Raw genomic sequence first — 24,889 nt, forward strand, 5'->3', positions numbered from 1 at the left:
GACCTGCTCCTTCACTGCTAAAGTCAATGGGAATTTTGTCATTGACTTCAGTGTAAGCAGAATTAGGATCGTGCTTGCCTCAATAGGGGCCTGCTCCCACGAGCAATGATTACTCACGAGTCAGAACAAGCAGGATCAGACTCTGAACTGACCAATTAATTTGTTCTCTGGCCGCCACTATTTCTTTTAGTGCACTGAATACATGGCCTTCATACTTCCATTTCCCCTGATGATACAAGACCTGAAATGACTGCACCCCTCCCATACAGCTGTCCTCAGAAATTTCAGTCCTTCCACCCTGCTTCCAGACAGTTATTTTAATTAATAATAATAAAAGAGCATTCTGCGCTAGTCTCTCAAACCACATTAAAACTAGTCAATAACAATCCCCATTCATGACTATATACATAAAAGACGTAAGATCTCTCGAAACATAAATACAGTGCATAAATCCAGACGTGACCTATGGGGTTTTTACGAATAAAGATACAGAGCTAGTTCACAGACAAAAATAAAACCAAACTCACCACATCAATTGAGGGCAGAGTGTTGAAACGGTTGTGGAAGAGAAACCATTCACTTCAGCGATGGTTTTTTCTATGTACGCATGCGCCAGTAGGGGTCGCCATTGGCTACACATGTCAAGTACTACATTTAATTGATAGAGGAGAAGCTGGGAAATGGGACTACACCCTGAGTCCCCAAGTATTTCCAGGCACGTGCTCTGCTGGTCGAATTAAAGAAGCACTTTTAACTCGATCCAACAGGTACTTTAATATTACTCACCACCATACGGACACTTTGTATCCTTCGGCACAGATTCAAACGCACTGGTTTAAATGCTGCACCCTGTGCTTTTAAGAGCGTTACCATGACTTTCATGGAAATAACACAGACTTGATCAGGGTAAAAGACTAGTGGAGGTCTTTAACCCAATCTTAAAAGAGGTTTTGCTTTCTAGTGTGCTTATGTTAGGACTTGGACATCTACAAATAGGTATTGTTTACTATCGAAGTGACAATGCAGTGTCTTAATTGCTCTGGCATTATCCTTCTACTGCTACAGAACAAACATCATTGTGGCTGGGGAGGGAGGTTTAGTATTTTAAATAGGCTGCGGTGAAACAAAAAGGGCTTTGACTGGAAACGTAGCTACACGCCCTGACGACACTTTTAGCTTTACTCGATAGGTAGTTTGATGGCATGCAATAGAACTCCTAAGAAAATAACTTTGAACACACGGCATCTCAGGTCTCAGTGGTGGTATCTCGATAGAACAAGTAAAGCTAAAAATCTGCGTGTTGAGGAGCAGGAGAAGGAGTGTGTGTTGGAGGGTGGGAAGGGGTCCGCTGGTTTTGCTCTGTTAAATCCAAGCCTTCCGAACGACTCCTCTTATCGCTGCCCGGCCTCCCGGATCCGGCACGCCACCGCCGTGATGAGTGCCGCCCCCTTGCCGCTGCCATCTTCTGACTGGAGGAAGGTCACTTCGCACTTCGGGGTCAGCTGCTTCACTGTTTCGTGCATGATGGAGGAGAAGCTGCAGTGGGTGGAGGAGGACAGGAGTGAGTATATCTATGATGCTCCCCATCTCAACCCTAGATTTTGGCCTCAGTTCATTTTAATCTCGGCTAAGAGGATGGTCAGAAGAACAAGAACTCCCACAATGACCACCTGGATGAATCAGCTGTGGGGAATGAACTTGAGATCTCTGGATCTAACCTCATGGACTCTACTGTGTAAGCTAAAGGAGTAAGGCACCCATAAACCTCTCTACGTGGGCAGCCAATAGATGGAAACAGGGACCCACTCTGTATTGAGGTGGGTTACATTAGACACCATCTAACAGTATAAACTTGGACCTGAGCAGTCAGGCTGTGGACTAGGGAAATCCTCTGGGACGCAGTGAGGAACAACACTTCCCAGTCCTGCAGAGAGCCATTCCATGCCACTAGAACAGCCTCAGGGCTATAGCAGTTGGTACCTGCTCTTCGTGAACGAGAACACGGGTTCATATAGCAGCAGCTCCACTGGCCTCCATGCTCCTTCTACCACTTCCCCTGGGTTGGTAGCTAAGGAGGCTGGGTTTAGCTCAGTGAGTCTCCAGCATGATGGACCCAAGGGGGTAAAGCACCTTTCATCCCTGACTTTCGAAAAGCTGAACTTTTCAAAATGGCATCTTCAAAGCTGATCTAGCCCACGATGCACTGCACTAACTGCACAAGCCATCCCGGGGCAGAAGGAAGAATGCTTCCTGAGCCCTGCACTGACCCAATTAGCAATGATAATGTAGAAATAGCAACACAGCTATTCACAAATGAATGTCAGTCATAGAAATCCAAGACCGGCTGGATACAGTCTTTAAAGCATGTCTCATGGTCTCAAAAGTAGATCTCCCAGCCCTTTGCTAAGTGACCAAAGACAAGGGTGCTTCTACCCCTTCCATGCAGAACATATTCCATCATCTAATGGATCACAACTTCACCCACCCCCCCCAACCCACCCCAGGTTTGGCCTATTAATTTCATTCCACTGTTTTAGGGCTGGTTGAGAAATGGTCGCATATTTTTGGCAAAAGATTTAGAACCAAAAATCTCAATTTTACATGGATTTTTAAAAAATTTTTCATCTCAATAAAGTAATTCGTTTTGATACAAATTTTTCCCTTTCATTCCTCTCCTTTTTCAGTCCCTTGGGAAAGAGAAAGGGGGAAAAACCAATACCCCAAAAGTGAACATTTATTCATTTCAATGCAAAGCCAATGTTTGGTTTCCATGGGGGAAAAAAAAATACCGAACAATATGAATATTTTTTGGATTATCCAAAAAAAGGTGGATGAAAAAAGTTTTCAACCAGCCCTGGTTCTTATGTCTGCCATTGTAGCCTGCTTGTGACGGTCATATCTGGCTGCCAACATCCCCTTGGAACAACCTCTGACCTACGGGGACTCTCACCCAGGGTAACTTACTGAGGATGCAGTTTGTAGAGTGTCCCGTCCACACCAACTGTGACCTTAAGGAAGTCCAGCTTGCGGTTCTCCCGGATTTTATCCACCACCGCTGCCATACCAGCGCCACAGAGCTGAGCAGCACGCCTGGCTACCACAGTGCACACTTCCTTCACAATGATGCTGTCATCACACGTGCTCTCCAGGCCCAGGTGCTGGAGGATGGAGCGGACCTGGAGCAGGGCTAGGCAATCGCTGGAGGAAGGCAGACAGGGCAGGAGAGGCATTAGAGACCTAAAGAAAGCCTGCTGTCAACATCAGAATGCAGACACAGTCTGGACTCAGGATGCCCTTGGAAGCATAGTTCTAATCTAAAGAATGACGTTAATTCATTCCTTCTCATGTAATAACAGCTTCTGCAGGCCAGGTTCTGCCTTCAGTGCAGCCCCACTGCTTGCACTGGGTGTAACTGATCGGAACTTGGCAAAGAATCCTGTTGATGATGCACAAGGAAGAAGAGATTTTCCAACTCATTCTCCTGCAGCTGAGCTGTCTCCACGGGGCTAAGAGAGTGAGAAGCAACCAGGTCTAGATTTTTAAAGCCTTATGCTTAACAATCTCTCCCACCTTGTATTTAGCTTGGACGCTCTGGTTACCACCTCCGGACCTGAGGAAGAACTCCGTGAAGCTCAAAAGCTTGTCCCTTCCGCCCATTCAAATTGGCCCAATAAAAGATAGGACCTCACCTGCCTTGTCTCATTTAGATTTTGAAAAGGTATTTAGGTGATGCTCCACTCAGCGCTGCAACACCTAAGAGATTTAGGAGCCAGGCTCATTTTCAAGAGCACCTAAGTCACTCAAAGTGCCTTTCAAACTTAATGCTTCTATTTGTCACTCAGATCAGCAGAGCTGACTGAATACCCGGAGGCAGATATGTTGGGTAGTAAAGGGGCAGCATTGCCTGTATGCTGGGAGTTCCAAAGAGGTCTAAGGAAATTAGATGCCCCAGTCCCACTGGATTTTAATGAGATCTGGGTACCTAAATCCCTTTGGCAACTTTGAAAATCCCTGTTTTTCCACTCAGCAGACCTCACTAGCGTGAACTAAGTTTACATCATAATCAGAGTGGTGATTTCATCATAAAGCCCCCGATTATGAGCGCAGAAGTAGCTCCTCCAGTTAACAATAGCTTGTTAATATCTAGTGCAGCGGGAATAGAGAGAACTCTGCACTCACAGCTTGGTTCATCCTCCACCACCCAAAAAACCACCCCATGGACCGTGTTCACAGCCAGAGCCCTGGGATTCTATCCAGTTATTTACATGTACACCTAAGAATTTGGAAGAATTCTGGATCTAATGTGACTTGGATGAAATTCCACTGACTTCCTTAGAACTATATTACTAGATCACTCCCGGTTGCTGCTTGCGCTGCAGATGTTTGACTCTCACGGTAAAACTCCATAAGGGATTCCAATCAGGAATCAGAGCCTCTTCCTACCCATCCCCACCTCCCCCCCAGTGCTTTATTGGAGGACATTTTTTAAAAACAGCAACAATTAAAGATCAACACCGCAGCTGAGCAGGACATGCAAGGCAACATCCGTGAGCAACCATATAACAAACTGGATCATGTGCGTGCAAGAAGGGAAATTATTTCAGGAAGGAAACAATGGGTCAGTGATATTATAAAAAAATAGAGATTAACAGTCACTGCTGTACGGGGGACTGGTTTTAATGCAGCATGAAAACCCTCGGCATGACATTGCTCTGCAAGAAGCAGATCCTGCAAGGGACTGTGCGGGGTAAGTGGGAGCTAGAATCCAGCAAGCTGCTGAACGCTGAAAACCACAACTGGGCAAAATGTTTTGTCTGACACTGGGTGGGGAGCGAAGGCGTGGGGGGCAAAAATAATACAGATTTGGCAACACACAAACATTTTGCCAATCATTTCAATTAAAAAAAAAAATCTGAAAAATATCCGTGTTTTGTTTCAAAATGTCCTTTAATTTTATTAAAAACTCAAAAAGTTACAAAAAGGCTTGAAATCAAAACAAATTGTTCGGTTTCAGGTCAAATGAAACTTCGGTCAATGAACCGCATAGCAATTTTTTTTTCAATTTTTCCATTTGCCAGCTGTACTCAAGAGCTTGCTAAATTTCCCTGGATATGCTTTCCCCAACTCGATTACATCCCATCTGTAGGCAAGGGACAAGAGTCTTCGTTCATCCACCTTCCCAACTCCTCCCTTCTGCGTCTGGAATCTCACCTCTCAATTTGAGACAGGAACTTGGTCTCGAATATCCCCCTGGTCTTCAGCCTTTCGGATATCCGCCCCCGGAACAGCAGCCCCCTCTTGGTGAAGTCGATCAGGATATTTCGGACAATCTCGCCCAGGTACATCCCGCTGATCATTTTCTCAAACCTGGAGTTGAAAAGGCACAGCTGAGCGTGGGGTAGGAAGGACAGGGTAGGGGGTAAGGCAAAGGACTGGGACTCTGGAGATCTTGGTTCCATGCTCAGCTCTGCCACAGATTCCCTGTGTAATCTCAGGCAAGTCACTGAATCTCCCCCCCAGTGCCTCAGTTCCCCACCTGTACAATGAAGATAACAATCCTTCCCTATCTCGCAGGGTGCTGGAAGGACAAAACCCATTTACAATTGAGAGGCACTCGCCTGCCCTTCGTTGCTGTAGTAGCGAAGTACAAAGACAGCTTCAAATGGGGTGATTTGGAGGTGTCATCACATGGGCTGGACTCTGGCATCTGCATCATCTGATGTGCACTTAGAGGTTACTTAGTGGGAGGAGCCCTGCTCAGCATTAAGAACATGAAATGCTCAGCTGCAGTGGGGTGAGAACCACCTGGCTCTAGGATGGGGTTTGTAGAGGAATTCTAGGCTGCCCTTTAAATACTTTGCACCTCTCACAGCACTTTCTTTCCAAGGATCGCAAAACTATGGGCTGGATTTTCCTGACACTTAACAAGGGTGCAAATCAGTGTAAACGCCACAGACTTCAGCAGAGTTACTCCTGATTCGCACCTGGGGGCGAGTGAGAGGAGTATCCGGCCCAGTGAGTTAAACCTGACACCATTCCTGTCAAGTTGTAGCATGATTCCACCACGCTGTGGGTGGAAAACAGAGGCACAGAGAGATGAAAAAGAAACATCCCAAGTTCTAGCCTTGGTTTATTTTAAATTCCGCCGAGGTGATGGTCAGAAAAATGGGCAGGATTCTTTATGATGCTCAGGTACCATGTAATGAAGCTAATGGGACAAATCCTAGCCCCTGGCCGGTAGCCCAGGATGTGCTAGGCCAGGGGTTCTCAAACTGGGGGTCGCGAGGTGATTACATGGGGGGTTGCGAGCTGTCAGCCTCCACCCCAAACCCCACTTTGCCTCGAGCGTTTATAATGGTGTTAAATATACAAAAAAGTGTTTTTAATTTATAAGGGAGGGGGGTGTCATACTCAGAGGCTTGCTATGTGAAAGGGGTCACCAGGACAAAAGTTTGAGAATCACTGTGCTAGAGAGATCCCTTAATGCCATGTGTTCTCCAAGAGAGTGTGGAAAGCATGACTGTCTTCAAGGCCCTGCACGCACACACACCCACCCACCCACCCACCCACACACCTTTGTTTCCCGGCATTGAGAGAAAGTTCGTCCACCGCCACATCGAATTCTGTCCGGAAGTCATCCAAGCAGCCGTTGTCCCCGAACGCCCCCCACTCCATGTTAATGCACATTCTGCCCTCTTCACCCTCCACCAGCTCCACGTTCCTCATCTCCTCCATGTAGCAGGCGTTGCTGCCCGTGCCTGTGGCAGAAGAGCACAAAAAGGTCTAAAGGCTCATGAAACATCTCTTGCTTTGAGGGGAATACAAGGGAAAGCAAAAAAAGGTTGGAAGATAAGAGCTGTACTACTACTGGTAGTTAATAGAGACTCGTTCAGCTCAAGCAGGGGAGAGACCAATCCCAGACGCTGTCAGTGCCTGGTGTAGCATACAGCCGTGATGTCTATAGTGTGCAGTCACCCATCTATTACTATATATGATCTGTTGCTATCATCTTACCTGCTAAATGCTGGGGCAGGGGTGGGGAACCTTTTTTCTATGATGGGCCATTGACCCACAGAAAAAAAAAAAAAAAAAATCAATCGCTGGCCACACACAAGAATCATAGAATATCAGGGTTAGAAGGGACCTCAGGAGGTCATCTAGTCCAACCCCCTGCTCAAAAGGATCACAAAACCATGGGCTGGATTTTCCTGCCACTTAACAAGGATGCAAATCAGTGTAAACGACACAGACTTCAGCAGAGTTACTCCTGATTCGCATCTGGGGGCGAGTGAGAGGCATATCCGGCCCAGTGAGTTAACCCTGACACCATCCCTGTCAAGTTGTAGCATGGTCCCACCAAGTAAAAAGCAACTTAAATTTAGTGGGGTTTTTTAGAGACAGAAATATAAAAAAAACTTTCAACTCACCCACCCGAGGGGGGCACGGAGGCTCAGGGCTCCCCCTGCAGCGGGGCGAGCCGGCGCTCGCAGCACCAGCCCTGCAGGAAGGCACTGGAACTTGCCACAGGCTGGATGAAATTAAGCAGCAGGTTGAATCCAGCCCATGGGTTGTAGGTTCCCCACCCCTGTGCTAAAGCTTGCTAAAAGTCACTTTGGCGGAATCTAAATTTTCCATGGGACCGTGTCGTTTTCAACAACAAAATTTTGCCAAGGAGAAAATGGACACGATTTCCATTTTGACATTTTTGGAACAGAATTTTGGTTTTTCTTTTCTAAACTGATTTTATATCATCCAAAAATTGGAAAAAAGTTGACATTGAAAGAAAAAGCCAATTAAATTGACCCCAAAGCAATTTTTCTCCAAAATTTTTGTTCCATGGAAATTTTGAAATTCGATGTTTTGTTCCAATTCGGAAGAAAAACAAATGTTGAAATAGCAGAAAATTCCAGTTCACGCTCTGCTGAAGGTCAAATATTCTGCTGACAATTCCACTTAAATCAATGGAGCCAGGGGGAGGGATAGCTCAGTGGTTTGAGCATTGGCCTGCTAAACCCAGGGTTGTGAGTTTAATCCTTGAGGGGGCCACTTAGGGATCTGGGGCAAAATCAGTACTTGGTCCTGCTAGTGCAGGCAGGGGGCTGGACTCAATGACCTTTCAGGGTCCCTTCCAGTTCTGTGAGATAGGTATAATCCGGTAGATCATTGCCCAGTATGAGTTCAGAGGTGCTAAAGTAAGAAGTTTTTTTTTTTTTGTTAGAAAGCGGGCAATAGGGGTTTTACTATTACTCTGTGCAGCCCTGTCAATGCAAATTTCACAGTCTTATGTGACACCTGTGTCTACTATCTCTGCAGCATCGCCTACACAACGGCCGTTCTCTTGAGCTTAAACAGCTTGGGAAAAAGCAATGAGCGTTACGTGAGCCTCTCAAGAATGAAGCAAGAAGATCACCCTGATGGCTTAGGCCTGTCAAAACATGCCACCCACGAAACCTAAAGTATTCACCAGGAGGAATTCTTTATCATTACCAGCATCCTTTATAGTCTTTCACCATGGAAGGTAATAAAGTCACATCTGCTTGTACCACATCTGAATTTGGTTCCAAATACTCAAGGAAATGAAGCTGGTTGGGGGTGAGGAAGGGAAAATATTTCCACTGACTTTGCCATTTTTCACTAAAATTTCAAATATTTTAACATTTTTCCAACCACTGGTGGAAAATTCTGATGTGTACTAGATCTCCGGGGAATAGCTAAAAGATACAGGACATGACGGGAGTAAAGAATAGGAACGGGTACGGGGGAAGAGATTGGTTTGTTATGTTAAGCTTCAGTTCTTACCAACGATGAGCCCGACTTCACAATAAGGATCTTCATAACCACAGGTCATCATGGTGCCTACTGTGTCATTCACCACTGCTACCACATCCAGATCAAACTCCTGGGGAAGAAAGGGCTACCATGCATTATTCTGGAAGAACCAGCACCTTTTATGCTCCCTTTCACTGTTGCGTTCAGAGCAACATCCTCAACGTGAATGATGCAGAGCAGAAAGGGCCTGACTTTTTGAAATCTCCCTATGTAGGTTTAATACAACTCCCATTACTGGAATCAAAGCAACTAAGGGTATGTCTACACTGCAATTAGACACATGCGGCTGACCCGTGCCAGATGACCTGAACTCAGGCTAAGGGGCTGTTTAATTGCAGTGCAGATGTTCAGGCTCGGGCTGGAGCCCGACTATGGGACCCTCCAACTTTGCAACTGGGAGGGTCCCAGAGCTTGGGCTTCAGCCTGATTCAGAACGTTTCGCTGCTATTTTTAGCCGTGGCACAGGACATGGACTCAGACTCGCAGACGTGTCCCCTCCCCCGTAGTGTAGACTTACCTTAGATGGCCATATTTAGAACTTAGGACTGTTCATCTACAGAGCCAAGCACTTCAGGCCTCATCCAAAATACCCCAAACAAGGTAAAACTGCCTGTAACTTGGCTCATTTACACTGGCAGGTTGAAGAGCCGGGATTACCTTGCTACGGTTAGAACCTGCAGCTGTAAGAATTTCCCCTAATGCCCTTTTTCAGAGCATGTTATGTGTCCCCGAATTCACAGCAGCACAGCACACCTAAATCTGCTACCGCTGTCAGCTAGGGGACTTAGTCCAATGGCTCAAGCTGTAGAGACCCTTGCTCTTAGCTCTGAAGGTCCCGTGTCCAACCCTTAGTGAGGAGTAAGATACAACAGTCATTTAGCCATTTTCTGACCTTATGCTCAGCCAAGTAAATTTCCTTTCTAGCTGCAGTGAGAATTCCAAACAGATCTGGATTATCTGAGTGACTAGTTGCAAATTCTCCCTTTCATTCGTGCACTGATCGCTCAGATCAGTGGTCCCATGGATATTCACCTCTCTCCTATGAATAGCTTCTTTCAGCAAGTTCACCACATCTTCTCCTTCACAGCCAGTAGCTTTGAACCCTTTAGTCCATTTCAGGAGTATCCCCTTAACAAGAGAACAAAAGATACAATAAACCAGAGGGGAAGAGAGTGCAGAATAGTTAGCAGCAAGCAAAGACTTACAGTCACTTAAGATCTGCTCTGGTAAGAGTGCTCTTTATAGCTAAATCAGTTCACGTACACGGCTAAAGGGGACTGTAGTCAAGATTTAAGATCGACTCGTAGTTTTAGGTGCCCAACAGGTGGTAACTTAAAGGGTCTGATTTTGAGAGTATGTCTATTAGCCAAGATGGTCAGGGACGCAAGCTCATGCTCGGGGTGACCCTAAACCTCTGACTGCCAGAGGCCAGGAAGGGAAGACAGGGGTTGAATCACCCCAGCTGTCCTGTTCTGTACAACCCCTCTCTAGGCCTGACCATCACTGCTCTGACCACTAGGTCTGACCACTGCTTGCATCCCGGCCCATGACAGGAAACTAAGGAGAACCAGGGAATAATGTTGTGTTGCACCCTCTTTATCTTCATTTGATCTATTTAGATTGTAAGCTCTTTGGGGCAAGCACCTCTCCTTTGATGTGCCCAGCATTGCTTGTGGGTGGAATTAATAAAAACATACATAGTAATACAATGACATTTAAAAACTAATCACAGATGAGAGTATGATAAGTCACAGGACATCCCTCGATGGAGAGCAACCTGGAAGGGACAGAGATGAGGACCAAGAGAGTACACTTTGTGAAAGACATCCATGGGCAGCTATCCTCTGGTAGGATTTAGCCCCTGGATTGGTGGGGCACAATGAAGATGAGATTAGAATGGTCAGAGAGGTGCAAAGAGAATTTCAATAGTTAGGAAGGTAACTAAGGAGGAGGTTGATGATGGTCCATCTTGGGGCAGAACTGCTGTGCCAACGGTGTTCTGGAAGACTATAGAAGAGGGAACTACAATAGGATGGAAAGGAGTTAGGATATGATCAAAATTTCAGGTCAGGTAGGGTCAAGATAAGGAGAAATGTCTAGAGGTGGCAACAAGTGAGACAGGAAAAAGAAGTTTGAAAACAAGGATGTCATCTTCTAATCCTTCCCTCTGTTTCTGAACAGTGTAGCAATACAGGCTAGTTAGTAGGTACAGATACCAGGTAGCTAGATATAGGTTACCTCATCAAGGTTATTCTGTTGGCAAGGGAAAGAGAAGGTGAATCCCATAGGAAGTGACACGCCCTTCATTCCCATGTATTCCAGGAAGTCCGAAATGCAGTGGACGATGTGATCGAACAGCTGTAGACAGACAACCAGAGGCAGTTGCTTTAATAACTGCAGAAAACTTGATTAAATACCAAGCTACCAGCTAAGTAAGAGTGTGTCTGCTGGTACTAGCAAAGGCCAATGGGCTACCACTTCAATTTAGCTGCATAACCAAGTAGTGAAAAATCGCTGTATATCAGACATCTCCTAAATTTTGACTAATATATATATTAGTCAAAATTTAGGAGATGCCTGAATCCAGAGTTTGGGGCTGGGTTACCCGTCACCCCATCTGCAATGGGATACAAATCCCACCCCCTCTCAGCCCCAAAGTTATCACCTGAAGTTTCAGGCTTTTCTCCTTCAGCCCCCTTTTCTTTATTTAAAAGATCTGTCTCTGCATTTCATGCACATGTTAAAAAACAAAACAAAATTCAACATTAATACAGTGTTCTTCACCCAGAGGAATGCAAAAGCACTTTACAAACTTAAGAGACACGTGCCTTATAGTGACAGGTTACAGAAACTCAATCTATTTGGTTTATCCAAGAGATGGTCAAGAAGTGACTTGATTATGGCGGGGAGGGTTAGGGGAGAATCTCCTTTTCTTAGAGCCTTGTTTTGCTTGTTTTTTCAGATTCAGGTGATGGGTCTATTAAGTTTCAGGGACAAAGCAAGAGCTTGAGCGGTCAGGCTGGCTGCTAGAACAGCTGGATTCCTTGGAAGAAGGCCTTGTGACAGGAGATATGGGCAAGGATGGATTAACAGAGCCACATGGGCGTCATATAGTCAATGCAAGATAGGAATGCTGAATGCAGGGGGCTGCTCTACAACAATGGACCTGGGCCCATGGTTTTGATCTTACTCTGCCACTGGCTAAATATTAGCAAGGCTTATTTCTTCTGTCTTTTAACAGGAACAAAGCTACCAGCTGAACTGAGACACAAAATCTCATCCTCTTTCATGGTCTGAATAGTCACATGGAGTTAATACAGCACACCTACACCCTGCTCCCGTTCTGCTGGACTGTGTAATTTCAGATCCCAAATCACACTATAATAATAGCATTTCTGTAGAACTTTTCACCCACAGATGTCAAAGCACGTCACAAAGGTGGAGCGGTTTCACCACCCCATTTTAAAGACTGAGACACGTAAGGGGCCTGTCCAAGGTAACAAACAGGCTGCAGCAAAAGCCATGGCTAGAAGCCAGGTCCCCCTGCTCCCACCCCGTACCCTAACCACCAAAGACACTTCAGGTGAGACACCACCTCTTCTTTCAAGCTGGCCCTTGCTCACCTCCTCTCCTGTCCCCTGCATGATCTCCTGCGGGATTGAGTAGATCTTATTGTGCATCTCAACGCCACGCCTAATCCCATTCCGCACACGCACCAGCAGCACACGGAAATTCGTTCCCCCAAGATCCAAGGCCAAGAAGTCTCCTTTTTCTGAAACCCAAACGAAGGCAGTTACCACACTATCCACAGCGGCTGCCAGTGAATGATGTGCCCAGATCACCCCAAAGACCCAGCCAACCCCAACCTCTCATCTACAGGCAGTGGAGCAACCAAGGAATGCGAAGTAAAGGAGAGTAGGCAAGACAATGGGCCTGGATATGGGGGGGTTAATTCCAACCCGTGGAAACTGAAGCCATGGGAGTTAAACCAGTGAGAGATCAGAATCCTCCCTCTGAACTCTTCTGGAGAATCGGAATGAACCATGGATGACCAATTCTCCATCCCCATTATGTTATGTACTATGACAATGCATAGAGATCTCAACTGAGATGAGAGCTTCTCTGTGCTAGGTGCTTCAATCTAAATGGACAAGACAGAGAAGGTGTGGGAGGGGAAGCAGGGGCACAGAGCGTGGAAGTGACCTGCTTATGGTCATGCAGCAAGGTCAGTGGGAGCATCAGGAGTAGAACCCAGATGAACAAAGTCCTAGTCCAGTGCTCTAGCCACTTGGCCACGTTGCCTCGAAAGCTGTTCAGGAACTTTCTTTGCTTCAAAGTGTGCATTGGAAACCCAACTGCATGCGCAAATCTGAAGTCCACAAATCCAGGGCTACAAGTCCCCAGAGGGCCACCCTGTTCCTCAGTGACTCATGTTTGTTAATGCCTAGCGCCAGTACGAGAGTCCACTCTGATATGGCGTCCGAGTGGATTAGGCAGCACATAGGCACCGACTCTGGGTGCTCTGGGGCTGGAGCACCCATGGGGAAAAATTAACGGGTGCTCTGCACCCACTGGCAGCCAAGCTTCCCCGTCCTCGCCTCCTTCCTCCTCTCCCTCCCTCACAGCGCTTCCCGGCCCCCTAAACAGCTGTTTGGCCGTGCTTAGGATTTTCTGGGAGGAAGGGGGAGGAGGCAGAGAAGAGGTGGGGCAGAGGTGGGGACTTGGGGGAAGGGCTGGAATGGGGGTGGGGGAAGGGCAGTGCAGGGGCGGGAAGAGGTGGGGGAGGGGCGGGAAGGGAAGTCGGTGCCTATGAGGTGCCGATCCAAACCTTTAAATACAAAGGAGCTCAGATTGAAGGTTCTGGCCCCTTTACAGCCTGATGTTCTAACCAGCAGGGGACAGGAGTGTTCACACACACAGTATGATACCTGTTCCATCTGGAGTGGCACACACGTAAGTGGGAAGCATTTTCACAGTGGCGTCCAGATGCGATGCTTTGCTCAGTCCCCTGTCCATCTCTATCCTCAACCTATTCTTCACCTCCAGCAGCTGCTCATGGCTCAGCTTCAGGGCTTCAAGGGTCTTCTGCCTTGCCTTATGCTGGGCTGCTAGCCTGTAGGCCACCGCCGTGACCATAGCAGCCCCTTTGCCGCTCCCGTCTTCCGAGCGAACGAATCGGATGTCGCAGTCTGGCAGCAGCTTCCGCACTGTCTTCTGAAGGCGTCGAGCAAAACTGCACAGGACAAAGGCGGGAGTGAGTATCACCCACTCAGTGTGGTACTCCAGGCCCCTCTACTGGTGGCTGGCCCGCATATAGACACTGACAGCTCGCGGAGGTTCATGCTTTTAGATCCAGAGGGCCCAGGTTTGATCCCTGTTGCCTACCCTCACCCAGCCTTACACAAAGCTAGACCTCATTTAGGTCTGTAGCCTTGCAAGATCTTATCCATTGATGGACAAGCTTCTGAAGGCCTTTTCCTGCAGCTTTTTAACTTCTTCCATGCCCGCCTGTAAAGCCCTTTCACTCAATGCATTTTTACAAACATTAACACTGGTGGCACCTCAGACCGGCAGGAAAGCTGGGAAAATGGAGTCCCAGAGGCCTGGCACAGCTAGGATTAGAACTTGTTTGTAGGCTCGTGCCCTATTCACTGGACTACACTGCCTCTCAGATTGCAATCTACGAGGGTCCAATTCCCAGGCCATGCAATCTATTAAAAGCTACTTGGCTTATGCCTTAACTGATACACTACTGATCTGGGCTGTGAACAGCATACCGGACTCTCACTGACTTTACTGGGAGTCACAGCTCTTTAAGTGCTCTGGGATTGGGTTGCTTTAAACTCCATCAAGCTGCAGAATGACCCCCGGGGCCATTTCCTCGCAAACTCATTGCTAGCCTCACTTAGGTCCTCAGGCTTACTGGGGGTGCTTCTTGTACACCGAGCCATCCACGCCAACGGTGGAGCGTAGCCTGTCAACTCCTTTGTTCTCCTTGATCCGGCGCAGCACTGCGGCCAGGGTAGCACCACAGAGGTTCGCCGAACGGGTGGAGACGATCTGGCAGATATGCTGGGTGGCTATGCAGTCTTCTGCAGATGGGTCCAGCCCGAGCTTGGTCAAGATCTCGTGGGCTTTTTGTAGTCCTTCCTTCTCCCTGATGGTCAGGGAACAAAAAAAGGAGTTCAGTGGAGTAGCCTGAGATACTGTTGAGGTAACTTGAAGTATTATAGGCCCAAGGTTTCTGCCAGTCCCACCTCTTATCCTAGAGGTTAATGAAATCATAGAAATGTAGGACTGGAAGGGACCTCGATAGGTCATCTAGTCCAGTCCCCAGCAATGAGGCAGGACTAAGTATTATCTAGACCATCCCCGATAAATATTTGTCTAACCTCTTCTTAAAAACCTCCGGTGGTGGAGATTCCACAATCTCCCTTGGTAAATTTGTTCCAGTGCTTAACTACTCTTAAGAGGGAGATAAGTGACAGCCAACATGGATTTGTCAGAACAAATCATGCCGAACCAACCTAATTTCCTTTGACAGTATGACTGGCCTAATGGATGGATGGAAGCAGTAGGTGTGATATTTCTTGATTTGAGCAAGGCTTTCGAAACAGTCCCACATGACATTCTCATAAACTGGGGAAATGAGATCTTGATGAAGTTACTGTAAGGTGAGTGCACAACCGGCTGAAAAAACAAACATACTCAAAGAGCAGTTATCAATGGTGGGCTATCAGACTGGGAAGATGCATCTAGTACAGTGGTTCTCAAAGCCAGTCTGCTGCTTGTTCAGGGAAAGCCCCTGGTGGGCCGGGCTCGGTTGTTTACCTGCCGGGTCCACAGGTTCGGCCGATCGCGGCTCTCACTGGCCGCGGTTCATCGCTCCAGGCCAACGGGGGCTGCAGGAAGGGCGGCCAACACATCCCTTGGCCCGCACTGCTTCCTGCGGCCCCCATTGGCATGGAGCGATGAACCGCGGCCACTGGGAGCTGTGATCGGCCGAACCTGCGGATGCGGCAGGTAAACAAACTGGCCTTGCCCGCCAGGGGCTTTCCCTGAACAAGCGGCGGACCGGCTTTGAGAATCACTGATCTAGTGGGCTCCCCCAGGGGCTTGGGGCTTTTCAATGGAGTGGAGAGTATGCTTATAAAGTTTTTAGATACTTGGTGTCATCACTTTGGGGGACAGGATTAGAATACCATATGACTTTGACAAATTGGAGAATTGATCTGAAAACCATGCGATGAAATTCAATGAAGACGAGTGCAAAGTATTACACTTAGAAAGGAAAAATTAAATGAAGTAATAAAAAAAAAAAAAAAAACCCAAACAAGTGTAGTACCGCAGAAAAGGATCTGGCAATTATAGTGCATCACAAATTGAATACGAGTCAACAACCTGATGCAGTTGTGAAAAAGGCTATCATCACTCTGGGGCGTATTAACAGAAGCGTCAACTATCAGAAACTGGGCACCACACTTTAGGAAAGATGTGGATAAATGGAGAGAGTCCAGAGGACATCAACAAAAATGATTGGGGCCCTACCAAATTAATGGCCATGAAAAATGCGTCACGGACTGTGAAATCTGGTCTCGCCCCGTGAAATCTGGTCTTTTTCGTGCTTTTATGTTATACTATACCGATTTCACAGGGGAGACCAGCGTTTCTCAAATTGGGGGTCCTGACGCAAAAGGGAGTTGCAGGGGGGTCTACAACATTATTTTAGGGGGGTCATGGTGTTTCCACCCTTACTTCTGCTCTGCCTTCAAAGCTGGGCGGCTGGAGAGCAGCAGCTGTTGGCCAGGTGCCCAGCTCTGAAGGCAGCGCCCCACCAGCAGCAGTGCAGAAGTAAGGGTGGCAATACCAAACCAGGCCATCCTTACTTCTGCACTGCTGCTGGCGGCAGCTCTGCCTTCAGAGCTGGGCTCCCGGCCAACAGCTTCTCAGCTTTGAAAGCAGGGCTGCTGACAGCAGCAGCGCAGAAGCAAGGGTAGCAATACTACAACCTCACCTCCCTCGCCCCCACCTAACCTTGTGACACTCCCACAACTCCTTTTTGGGTCAGGATCCCTACAATTACAACACTGTGAAATTTTAGATTTAAATAGCTGAAATCACAAAAATTTGCAATTTTTAAAATCCTATGAAATGAATTCCAAGTGACTTTATTGAATTTCATCTCATGGATTTCAGATCAGTCCGTGAAATTGACGAAAATGGACCGTGAATTTAGTAGGGCCCTAAAAATGATCAAAGTTTTGAAGACCTGACCCAGGAGGAGAGGTTAAAAAACTGGCCACGTTTAGTCTTAAGAAAGGAAGACTTGAGAGAGGGTGGGTTGGGGCATGATAACAGACCTGAAATATATTAAGGGCTGTTATAAAGAAGACAGCGATCAGTCGTTCTCCATGTCCACTGAAGGTAGGACAAGAAATAATTGGCTTAATCTACAGCAAGGGAGATTTAGGTTAGATAGTATAAAAAACTGGATAACTCTAAGGGTAGTTAAGCTCTGAAATAGGTTTCCAAGGGAGGCTGTGGAATCCCCATCACTGGAAGTTTTTAAGAACAACTTGGACAAAAACCAGTCCAGGATGATCTAGGTTTACTTGGCCCTGCCTCAGTGCAGAGGACTGGACTCGATGAGCTCTCAAGGTCCCTTCCAGCCCCACATTTCTACAATTTTATCCCTTAAGTGATAACATCACACAGAGCAGGAGGGGGGGGCTAACCTGCTCACTTCTACTTGGTGTCTACACAATAGATTGCTCACCATTGGCTCGACAGACCTTTCCCTTCACAAGAGCACACGTCTTGAAGAGATGAGGGTGGCCTCCCATCCACTGTGGGGGGCATACTGAGGATAGAACCGTTTGCTCAGGCTCCTTTTTACTTACTTTTCAATAGCAGACACATATCCGGTCTCGAAGTGTCCTGTGGTGAGCAAGCTTGGGGTGAGCCTTCCACCGAACAGCAGCTCCTCCTTGGCCATCTTCACCAGGATGAGCCTGACCAGCTCTCCCATGTACATGCCACTGATCATCTTTTCAAACCTGCAGAGAAGTTAAGCACAAGGTTCAGTCCACTGTGCAAGTCATTCTACAGTGTCACTTTAAGAGGCTAACGTCTAGGGCTAAACGTGCAACAAGGTACACCTGAATTGCCCGTGCAAAGCTGCATTCTACACAGGTAGCACATGAGCTCACAAAATCTCAGTGCACCCCCAAATGAGAAGGGTAATGTTTGTACCAAGGTCTTGGGACAGCTAAGTACTTGATTTAGTTTGCAAGAAAGAAGAACAACTCTCTTAAGCTTAGTCATGCAATTTGCCCATTTAAAGAATCATGAATTATGGCAAGGAATCCTGATTGTCTCTATCTGATTGTCAAAAACAAAATTGTGTCAAGCCAACCTGATAGCTTTCTTTGACAGGGTAACAAGCCTTGTGGATGGGGGTGGGAAGTGGTAGACATGATATATCTTGACTTTAGTTAAGCTTTTGATACGGTCTCACATGATCTTCTCATAAACAAACTAGGGAAATGCAACCTAGATGGAGCTACTATACCGTGGGTGCAAAAACTGGTTGGAAAATCATTCCCAGAGGGTAGTTATCAGTTGATCACAATCATGCTGGAAGGGCATAAAAGTGGGGTCCCACGGGGATTGATTCTGGGTCTGGTTCTGTTCAATATCTTCATCAATGATTTACATAATGGCATAGAAAGTACAGGTTTGTGGGCGTTACCAAGGTGGGAGGGGTTGCAAGTGCTTTGGAGCATAGGATTAAAATTCAAAATGATCTGGAAAACTGGAGAAATGGTCTGAAGTAAATAGGATGAAATTCAATAAGGACAAATGCAAAGTACTCCACTTAGGAAGGAACAATTAGTTGCACACATACAAAATGGGAAATGACTGCCTAGGAATGAGTATTGCAGAAAGGTATCTGGGGGGTCATAGTGGATCACAAGCTAAATATAAGTCAACAATTTAACGCTGTTGCAAAAAAGGTGAACATCATTCTGGGATGTATTAGCAGAAGTGTTGTAAGCCAGACACGAGAAGTAATTCCGCTCTACTCTGCACTGATTAGGCCACAACTGGAGTATTGTGTCCAGTTCTGGGCGCCACATTCCAGGAAGGATGTGGACAAACTGGAGAAAGTCCAGAGAAGAGCAACAAAAATGATTAAAGGTCTAGAAAACATGACCTATGAGGGAAGATGGGAAAAATTGGGTTTGTTTAGTCTGGAGAAGAGAAGATTGAGAGGGGGCATAACAGTTTTCAAGTTTGTAACAGGTTGTTAGAAGGAGGAGGAAGAAAAACTGTTTTTCTTACCCTCTCAGGATAGGACAAGAAGCAATGGGCTTAAATTGCAGCAAGGGAGGTTTAGATTGGACATTAGGAAAAAACATCCTAACTGTCAGGGTGGTTAAGCACTGGAATAAATTGCCCAGGGAGGCTGCGGAGTCTTCCATCATTGGAGATTTTTAAGACCAAGTCAGACAAACACCTGTCAGGGATGGTCTAGATAATTAGTCTTGTCACAAGTGCAGGGGACTGGACTGTACCTCTTGAGGTCCCTTCTGGTTCTATGATTTTATGATCTCATGTAGCAGCCCAATACAGATATACCCAGATTTTGCTTAAAATCACAGGGGGACATTTCAAAACCTTCGGTAAAAAGACTGATATGCATCCGAAGAAGTGGGCTGTAGCCCACGAAAGCTTATGCTCTAATAAATTTGTTAGTCTCTAAGGTGCCACAAGTACTCCTGTTCTTGTTGCGGATACAGACTAACACGGCTGCTACTCTAAAGCCAGTAAAAAGACTGGGGAGCTCTAGTCTGGAGAAACACCTGTGCTCTGTAGGAGCTTTGCATTAGCCCCATGGAGCTTATGAGTTCTGTAGGAGTGGAGCCGCAGTCCCTGAGGCAGGATCTACACACAGAAAGGCTTTGCTGGCATAGCTGTACCTGCATACTATACCAGCCCAGCACTCCTAGTGTGGACGCAGCTTATATTAGTATAAATCACTGGTGTAACACATTCCAGCCTCCCTACCCAAGGACAAAATAAGCACAGCTTTTCCCGGCACAGCTACGTCAGCCTGGGATCACAACTCTTCAGCACCCCTGACCAACACAGCTCTGCTAGCGGAGACTTGTAGAGTAAACATGGCCTGAGGATACTGTCTTTAGAAGCGCTATGTAGCACTGAAAGTCAGCAGGACTTAGCTCTTAAGTCACTTACAAGCCAGGTCTATGGTACGGGTGCTACTGTGACACTGCTATGGCAGTGCAGCACCATAGCGTAGACACTTCCTACAGCGATGGGAGAGGTTTTCCTGTCACTGTAGGTAATCACTGAGCAGCAGCAGCTAGTCAACGAAGCACTCTTCCACTGACCTAGCCATGAATTCACTGGGAGTTAGGCTGGCACAGACTGGCATTCGAGGGTGTGGATTTTTCATCTCCCTGAGTGACGTTGCTAGGTCAGTCTAAGTTTTAAGTGTGTTCAAGGCCTGGTCCACTTTTCAAACCATCACCCTACAAGCCCCGGGGACACGGCCAATCGTCACATATCCCAGAGTTTTGGTTAAACCAGAGTAACATCAAGGCTCCAATGTAACAATGAGCACATGCTTGTTGGAGGAGTCTGGCCTTCAAATTAAAACTAGAAACACTGCGGAAGATTTTCCAAGATGCACATGGGAGTTGAGTGCCTACCTGCCCTTTGGAAATATACCCCACTTCTCCCATCTTATCTTGCAGTGGGTGAGATTGTATGGTCTGCAGAATCCTGGGGAAATTACTAATGTACGGGCTAGAACATCTCCTGTGGGCAAGGTTTGAGCTGCCTTGATAATAGGTGGACTGAACTGTGCGCACAGAAAGAAATGCAACTGAAGGATCACATGCTTAATATATACAGTACATAGAGAGAGAGAGAAAAATTAAGCCTTCAGGTGACTTCCTCTTCCGTCCATTGTGATTAGAAGTAAACCTGAACCAGAACCAAACTATTTCTGCATCTTGGAGGAAGCTCAGATCCAAGTTTTATGGACTGGGTCCATCTCCAATTTAAAAATCAATCTTGCAGTCACCAAGTGTGATATCTGTTGGTTGCACTGATGGTATGAACACTAGGTGACGCTGTTTGCCTTCAGATGATGATCACTACACTGAATGGGAAATCCAGAAATAGAAATAAATGGAGATATCCCATCTCCTGGAACTGGAAGGGACCTTGAAAGGTCATCGAGTCCAGCCCCCTGCCTTCACTAGCAGGACCAAGTACTGATTTTGCCCCAGATCCCCAAGTGACCCCCTCAAGGATTGAACTCACAACCCTGGCCAATGCTAGGGTTGTATTAGCAGGCCAATGCTCAAACCACTGAGCTATCCCTCCCCGCAGTAGCTGTTATTCCATTCATTAGAAGATGCAGCAAAGCAGGGGGATATGGGGAGGGGGTCACTCTTGGCAGTTCATTCAGAAATAACATCCCCAATTTGTAGTACAGTCCCAGTTTGCATTGGTCTAGCCTGCAGCCTTTAGGGTCCTGTAACCCAGTTAACCTACATGACCTCTTCCTCACACCAAAACAATCACAATAGAAGGACAGACAATACAAAATAAACCACCCCCCCACATCTGAGCCACAGTCAGGAATCTGCTTACAGTTGTTTCCCTGGATTGAGCGAACCCATGTCGATCTCACGGTCGAATTCTGTCCTGATGTCGTTCAGCACGCCGTCGTCTCCGAAGGCTCCCCATTCCATGTTTATGCACATCCGCCCTTCATCCCCTTCCACCAAGTCAATGTGCCGCATCTCCTCCATGTAGCATGCATTGGTACCAGTACCTGTCCCAAACAGATCACGAGTTAGTCACCTGGGAGAGGGAGTGGTGGGGTCTTCATCACTGCTTCCAGCGTAAAGTTCCTACCCATCCCATAAGTATGGCCTAAACGGTTTGTTCTTAGATGCGCACAGTTACACTTGGCCATACTGAAATGTATCTTGTTCGCCTGAGCTTACCATGTGATCCAGATTGCTCTGTATCAGAGCCCTCTCCTCTTCATTATTTACCACTCCCCCATTCTTTGGGTTGTCTGCAAACTTTGTCAGTGATATTATGTTTTCTTCCAAGTCATTCATAAAAATGTTCCATAGTGTAGGACCACGAACTGATCCCTGTGGGACCCCCCAGTAGAAACACTCAGTGATGAGTCCCCATTTACAGTTCTATTTGGAGATCTGTCAGTTAAGACAATTTTTCACACACGCTATGTTCATTGTGTATCATTCTAGCTTCTTAATCAAAATGTTGCATGGTACTAAGTCAAACAACTTATAGAAGTCTTTGAATATTACATCATTGCTCTTACTTTCCTCGGTCAAACATGTAATCTCATCAAAGAGACATCAAATGAGTTGAACAGGATCTATTTCCTGTCAAGGTTGCATCGTGTCTTACCAACAATGAGCCCAACTTCGCAGTTGTGATCGTCATAGCCGCAGGTCATCATCGTCCCTACGGTGTCGTTCACCACGGCGACCAGGTCAATGTCGAAGTCCTGAAACAGGCAAAGGGGAGAGACATCAAGTCCATGAAGTCAAGTTTGACCCAAACTTCCCATTCCTAAGATTGATTGTGGGGGTTGGGGAAATCGGTACTTTAGCAGATAGAAAGCGCAAGGCTCCAAGGCCAAGATTTGGGATCCATGCCCACAAATATTCAGCCTCATTTGAGCCAGGATTATCAGCTGTGACTAATTATTTTGGCTCGCTCGATTTCTCAGTGCTCAGCTGGAGACACCATGAAGGGGCAGATGTTCACAGGGCAGGTGGCTCAGCACTTATCACCTCCCTTCTTTACGCATCTCAAGGTCAGCACTCAAAAATTACTAGCTCCTTTTGAAAACCATGGCTCAAGTGGGGGCTGAACGTTCATCAGCACAGATTCAGTGACAGAAGAACATTAATAGGCTGCCTATCTTTAGTAAAAAATTGTTCCTTTTATAGTGCTATTCAATGTCAAAGCACTGCACAAACATTCATTAAGGATCTCAACACCCTCTTGAGAAGGGTAGCTAAGTAGTCATGTTACTTGGATTTATCTAGACTTCTATTAACCATCTGTCCCTGACTCTTGGTGTTTTTAGAAGACTAAAAGTTATGATACAGGAAGGAAAACTTGCAACAGATGCAATAAACCGTACAGACAATGTCATTACGCTCACAGAAGTAACTTCACATCTATCCAGTCCACAGCCCTCTCCTGCCCCAAAATGTAGGAGGAATCAGTGTTAATTGGTGCTGCGTTAATAAATCTAGGCTCTGGCAGATCTAGACCAAGAAATCCAGGCTCTTGCAGTGGGAGCAATTCTGGAGGAATCGACCCCTCCTGAAAGACGCCTGGCCAACATCCCTACTTCCTGTTTTAGTCACAGGGCTATCAGCTCAAGCAGTCAGTTGAGGAGTCGTACAAGGAAGAGAGGCATAGCCAGATCTCAAGCCGTTTAAGGCTTTACAGGGAAAGAAGGGGAAATGGAGGCAGAGGTTACTACATTTGTTTTTCTCCCTATCTCCAGTCGTTCTAGATGCCAGAATAACTGTGATATCAGAAGGTACACCAACAATATGCAATTCAGAGCAGGGGTGAATTCAGTGCTAAAGTAGTTCTTTGCGTACACCCACTTTCACAGCTGATAATGCAGCCTGCAGGAGAACAACATAAGAAAAGAGCAGGACATGAGCATGAGAAAGCACAATGTTTGCTGTAATCCTTGACCAACAGGATCTAACCTGATTAAAAAAAAAAGGGAAGAGGAAGTTTGTTTGGGTTAAAAAAAAAAAAAAAAAAAAGGAGCACAGCTGTCTTGCATTTGTTTCCAGATGAAGAGTGCATCAATCTGACTGACAACCCTTGAGTGTCTCAGGTCTGCAGCCAAGTACAGCCACTGCTGGCATTTAGATAGTGCTTTTCCCATCCCAGTCTATGTGAATACCTGGAAATACAATACCTTCCCCCCTGCGTGGAGGGCTGTACGCTAGATCAAGACCAGGATTTATACACATTCTCTTTGTTCTGTTCCAAAGCCAAACAGAATGCCCTGGGCGGAGCAGCTGATTCCCAACAGCCTGGGAGTTCAGCGCACGGGTAATGCTTACCCCTCGTTTCTTGATGGCTTTACGTATCATGCCAACCACGTCTTTCCCCTCCACACCACTGGATTTGAACCCTTTAGTCCATGTAACGAGGATACTCTACGAAAAGAAATAAGAACAACCATATTATCAAACCAGAGTCTTCAGCCATCTTTCTCTAAGGCCCTATTGCTACCCTGGGGATTTTTGCAAAAATCTTTCTCCAATTCAGATCAGCTGCACTGGTATAAGACAAGGGCTTCCACTGATACAACTTTCTGCAGTAAGTTCCTGGGATGGGTTGCGGCACTGTCGTGTGTATGTTATGTCAATGTGATTACACTGGCAAGGAGTCTACACTACAAACTTACATCGATATAACTATATTGCTCAGGGATATGAAAAATCTACACCCCAGAGCGATGCAAGTTATACAGACTCGGTGTAGACAGCGTTATGTCGACGGGAAATGGATTAATGACACTCCCTTGGTGTTCACACCTGAACTGCTAGAAGAGGGCCTCATCCTCCCTGATTGAACTAACCTCGTTATCTCCAGTCTGATTCTGGCCTGCATATTTATACCTGCCTCTGGAAATTTCCATTACATGCGTCTGACGAAGTGGATATTCACCCACGAAAGTTTATGCTCCAATACATCTGTTAGTCTAGAAGGTGCCATAGGACTCTTTGTTGCTTTTTACAGATCCAGACTAACACGGCTACCCCTCTGATACTTGACTGATAGGACAGGCAATCCTATGGACGTAGCAGCATCTTTGCCGCAGCTTTTTACATGTTGACCTGCCCTGAGTCTCAACAAGGCCCAGGTTTCTGGAAATGCCATCAAAATACGGGTGGGATGGGGAGTTAGTCATTTACTTCCACCCACATTAGAAATG

The 24,889-nt window shown here is 46.5% G+C and overlaps 1 protein-coding gene across 1 annotated transcript in view; it reads right to left on the bottom strand.

The window, feature by feature from the left end:
- Positions 1–302: 302 nt before the first annotated feature.
- HK2 (hexokinase 2) overlaps positions 303–24,889 on the bottom strand; it is a 64,554-nt gene continuing 39,967 nt past the window's right edge. The window contains exons 5-18 of the mRNA XM_034761745.1: positions 24,012–24,107; positions 22,315–22,414; positions 21,517–21,700; positions 17,730–17,885; positions 14,753–14,986; positions 13,758–14,062; positions 12,453–12,601; positions 11,068–11,187; positions 9,862–9,957; positions 8,800–8,899; positions 6,575–6,758; positions 5,212–5,367; positions 2,965–3,198; positions 303–1,536 (exon numbers count right to left, since the gene is read on the bottom strand). Of these exons, the coding sequence (XP_034617636.1) occupies positions 1,392–1,536; positions 2,965–3,198; positions 5,212–5,367; positions 6,575–6,758; positions 8,800–8,899; positions 9,862–9,957; positions 11,068–11,187; positions 12,453–12,601; positions 13,758–14,062; positions 14,753–14,986; positions 17,730–17,885; positions 21,517–21,700; positions 22,315–22,414; positions 24,012–24,107 (2,259 nt within the window). The 3' untranslated portion in view covers positions 303–1,391. The remainder of the gene's footprint in view (positions 1,537–2,964; positions 3,199–5,211; positions 5,368–6,574; positions 6,759–8,799; positions 8,900–9,861; positions 9,958–11,067; positions 11,188–12,452; positions 12,602–13,757; positions 14,063–14,752; positions 14,987–17,729; positions 17,886–21,516; positions 21,701–22,314; positions 22,415–24,011; positions 24,108–24,889) is intronic.

The sequence above is a fragment of the Trachemys scripta genome, chromosome 2 (genome assembly GCF_013100865.1).
Source record: "Trachemys scripta elegans isolate TJP31775 chromosome 2, CAS_Tse_1.0, whole genome shotgun sequence".
In the NCBI taxonomy this organism is placed as follows: domain Eukaryota; kingdom Metazoa; phylum Chordata; order Testudines; family Emydidae; genus Trachemys; species Trachemys scripta.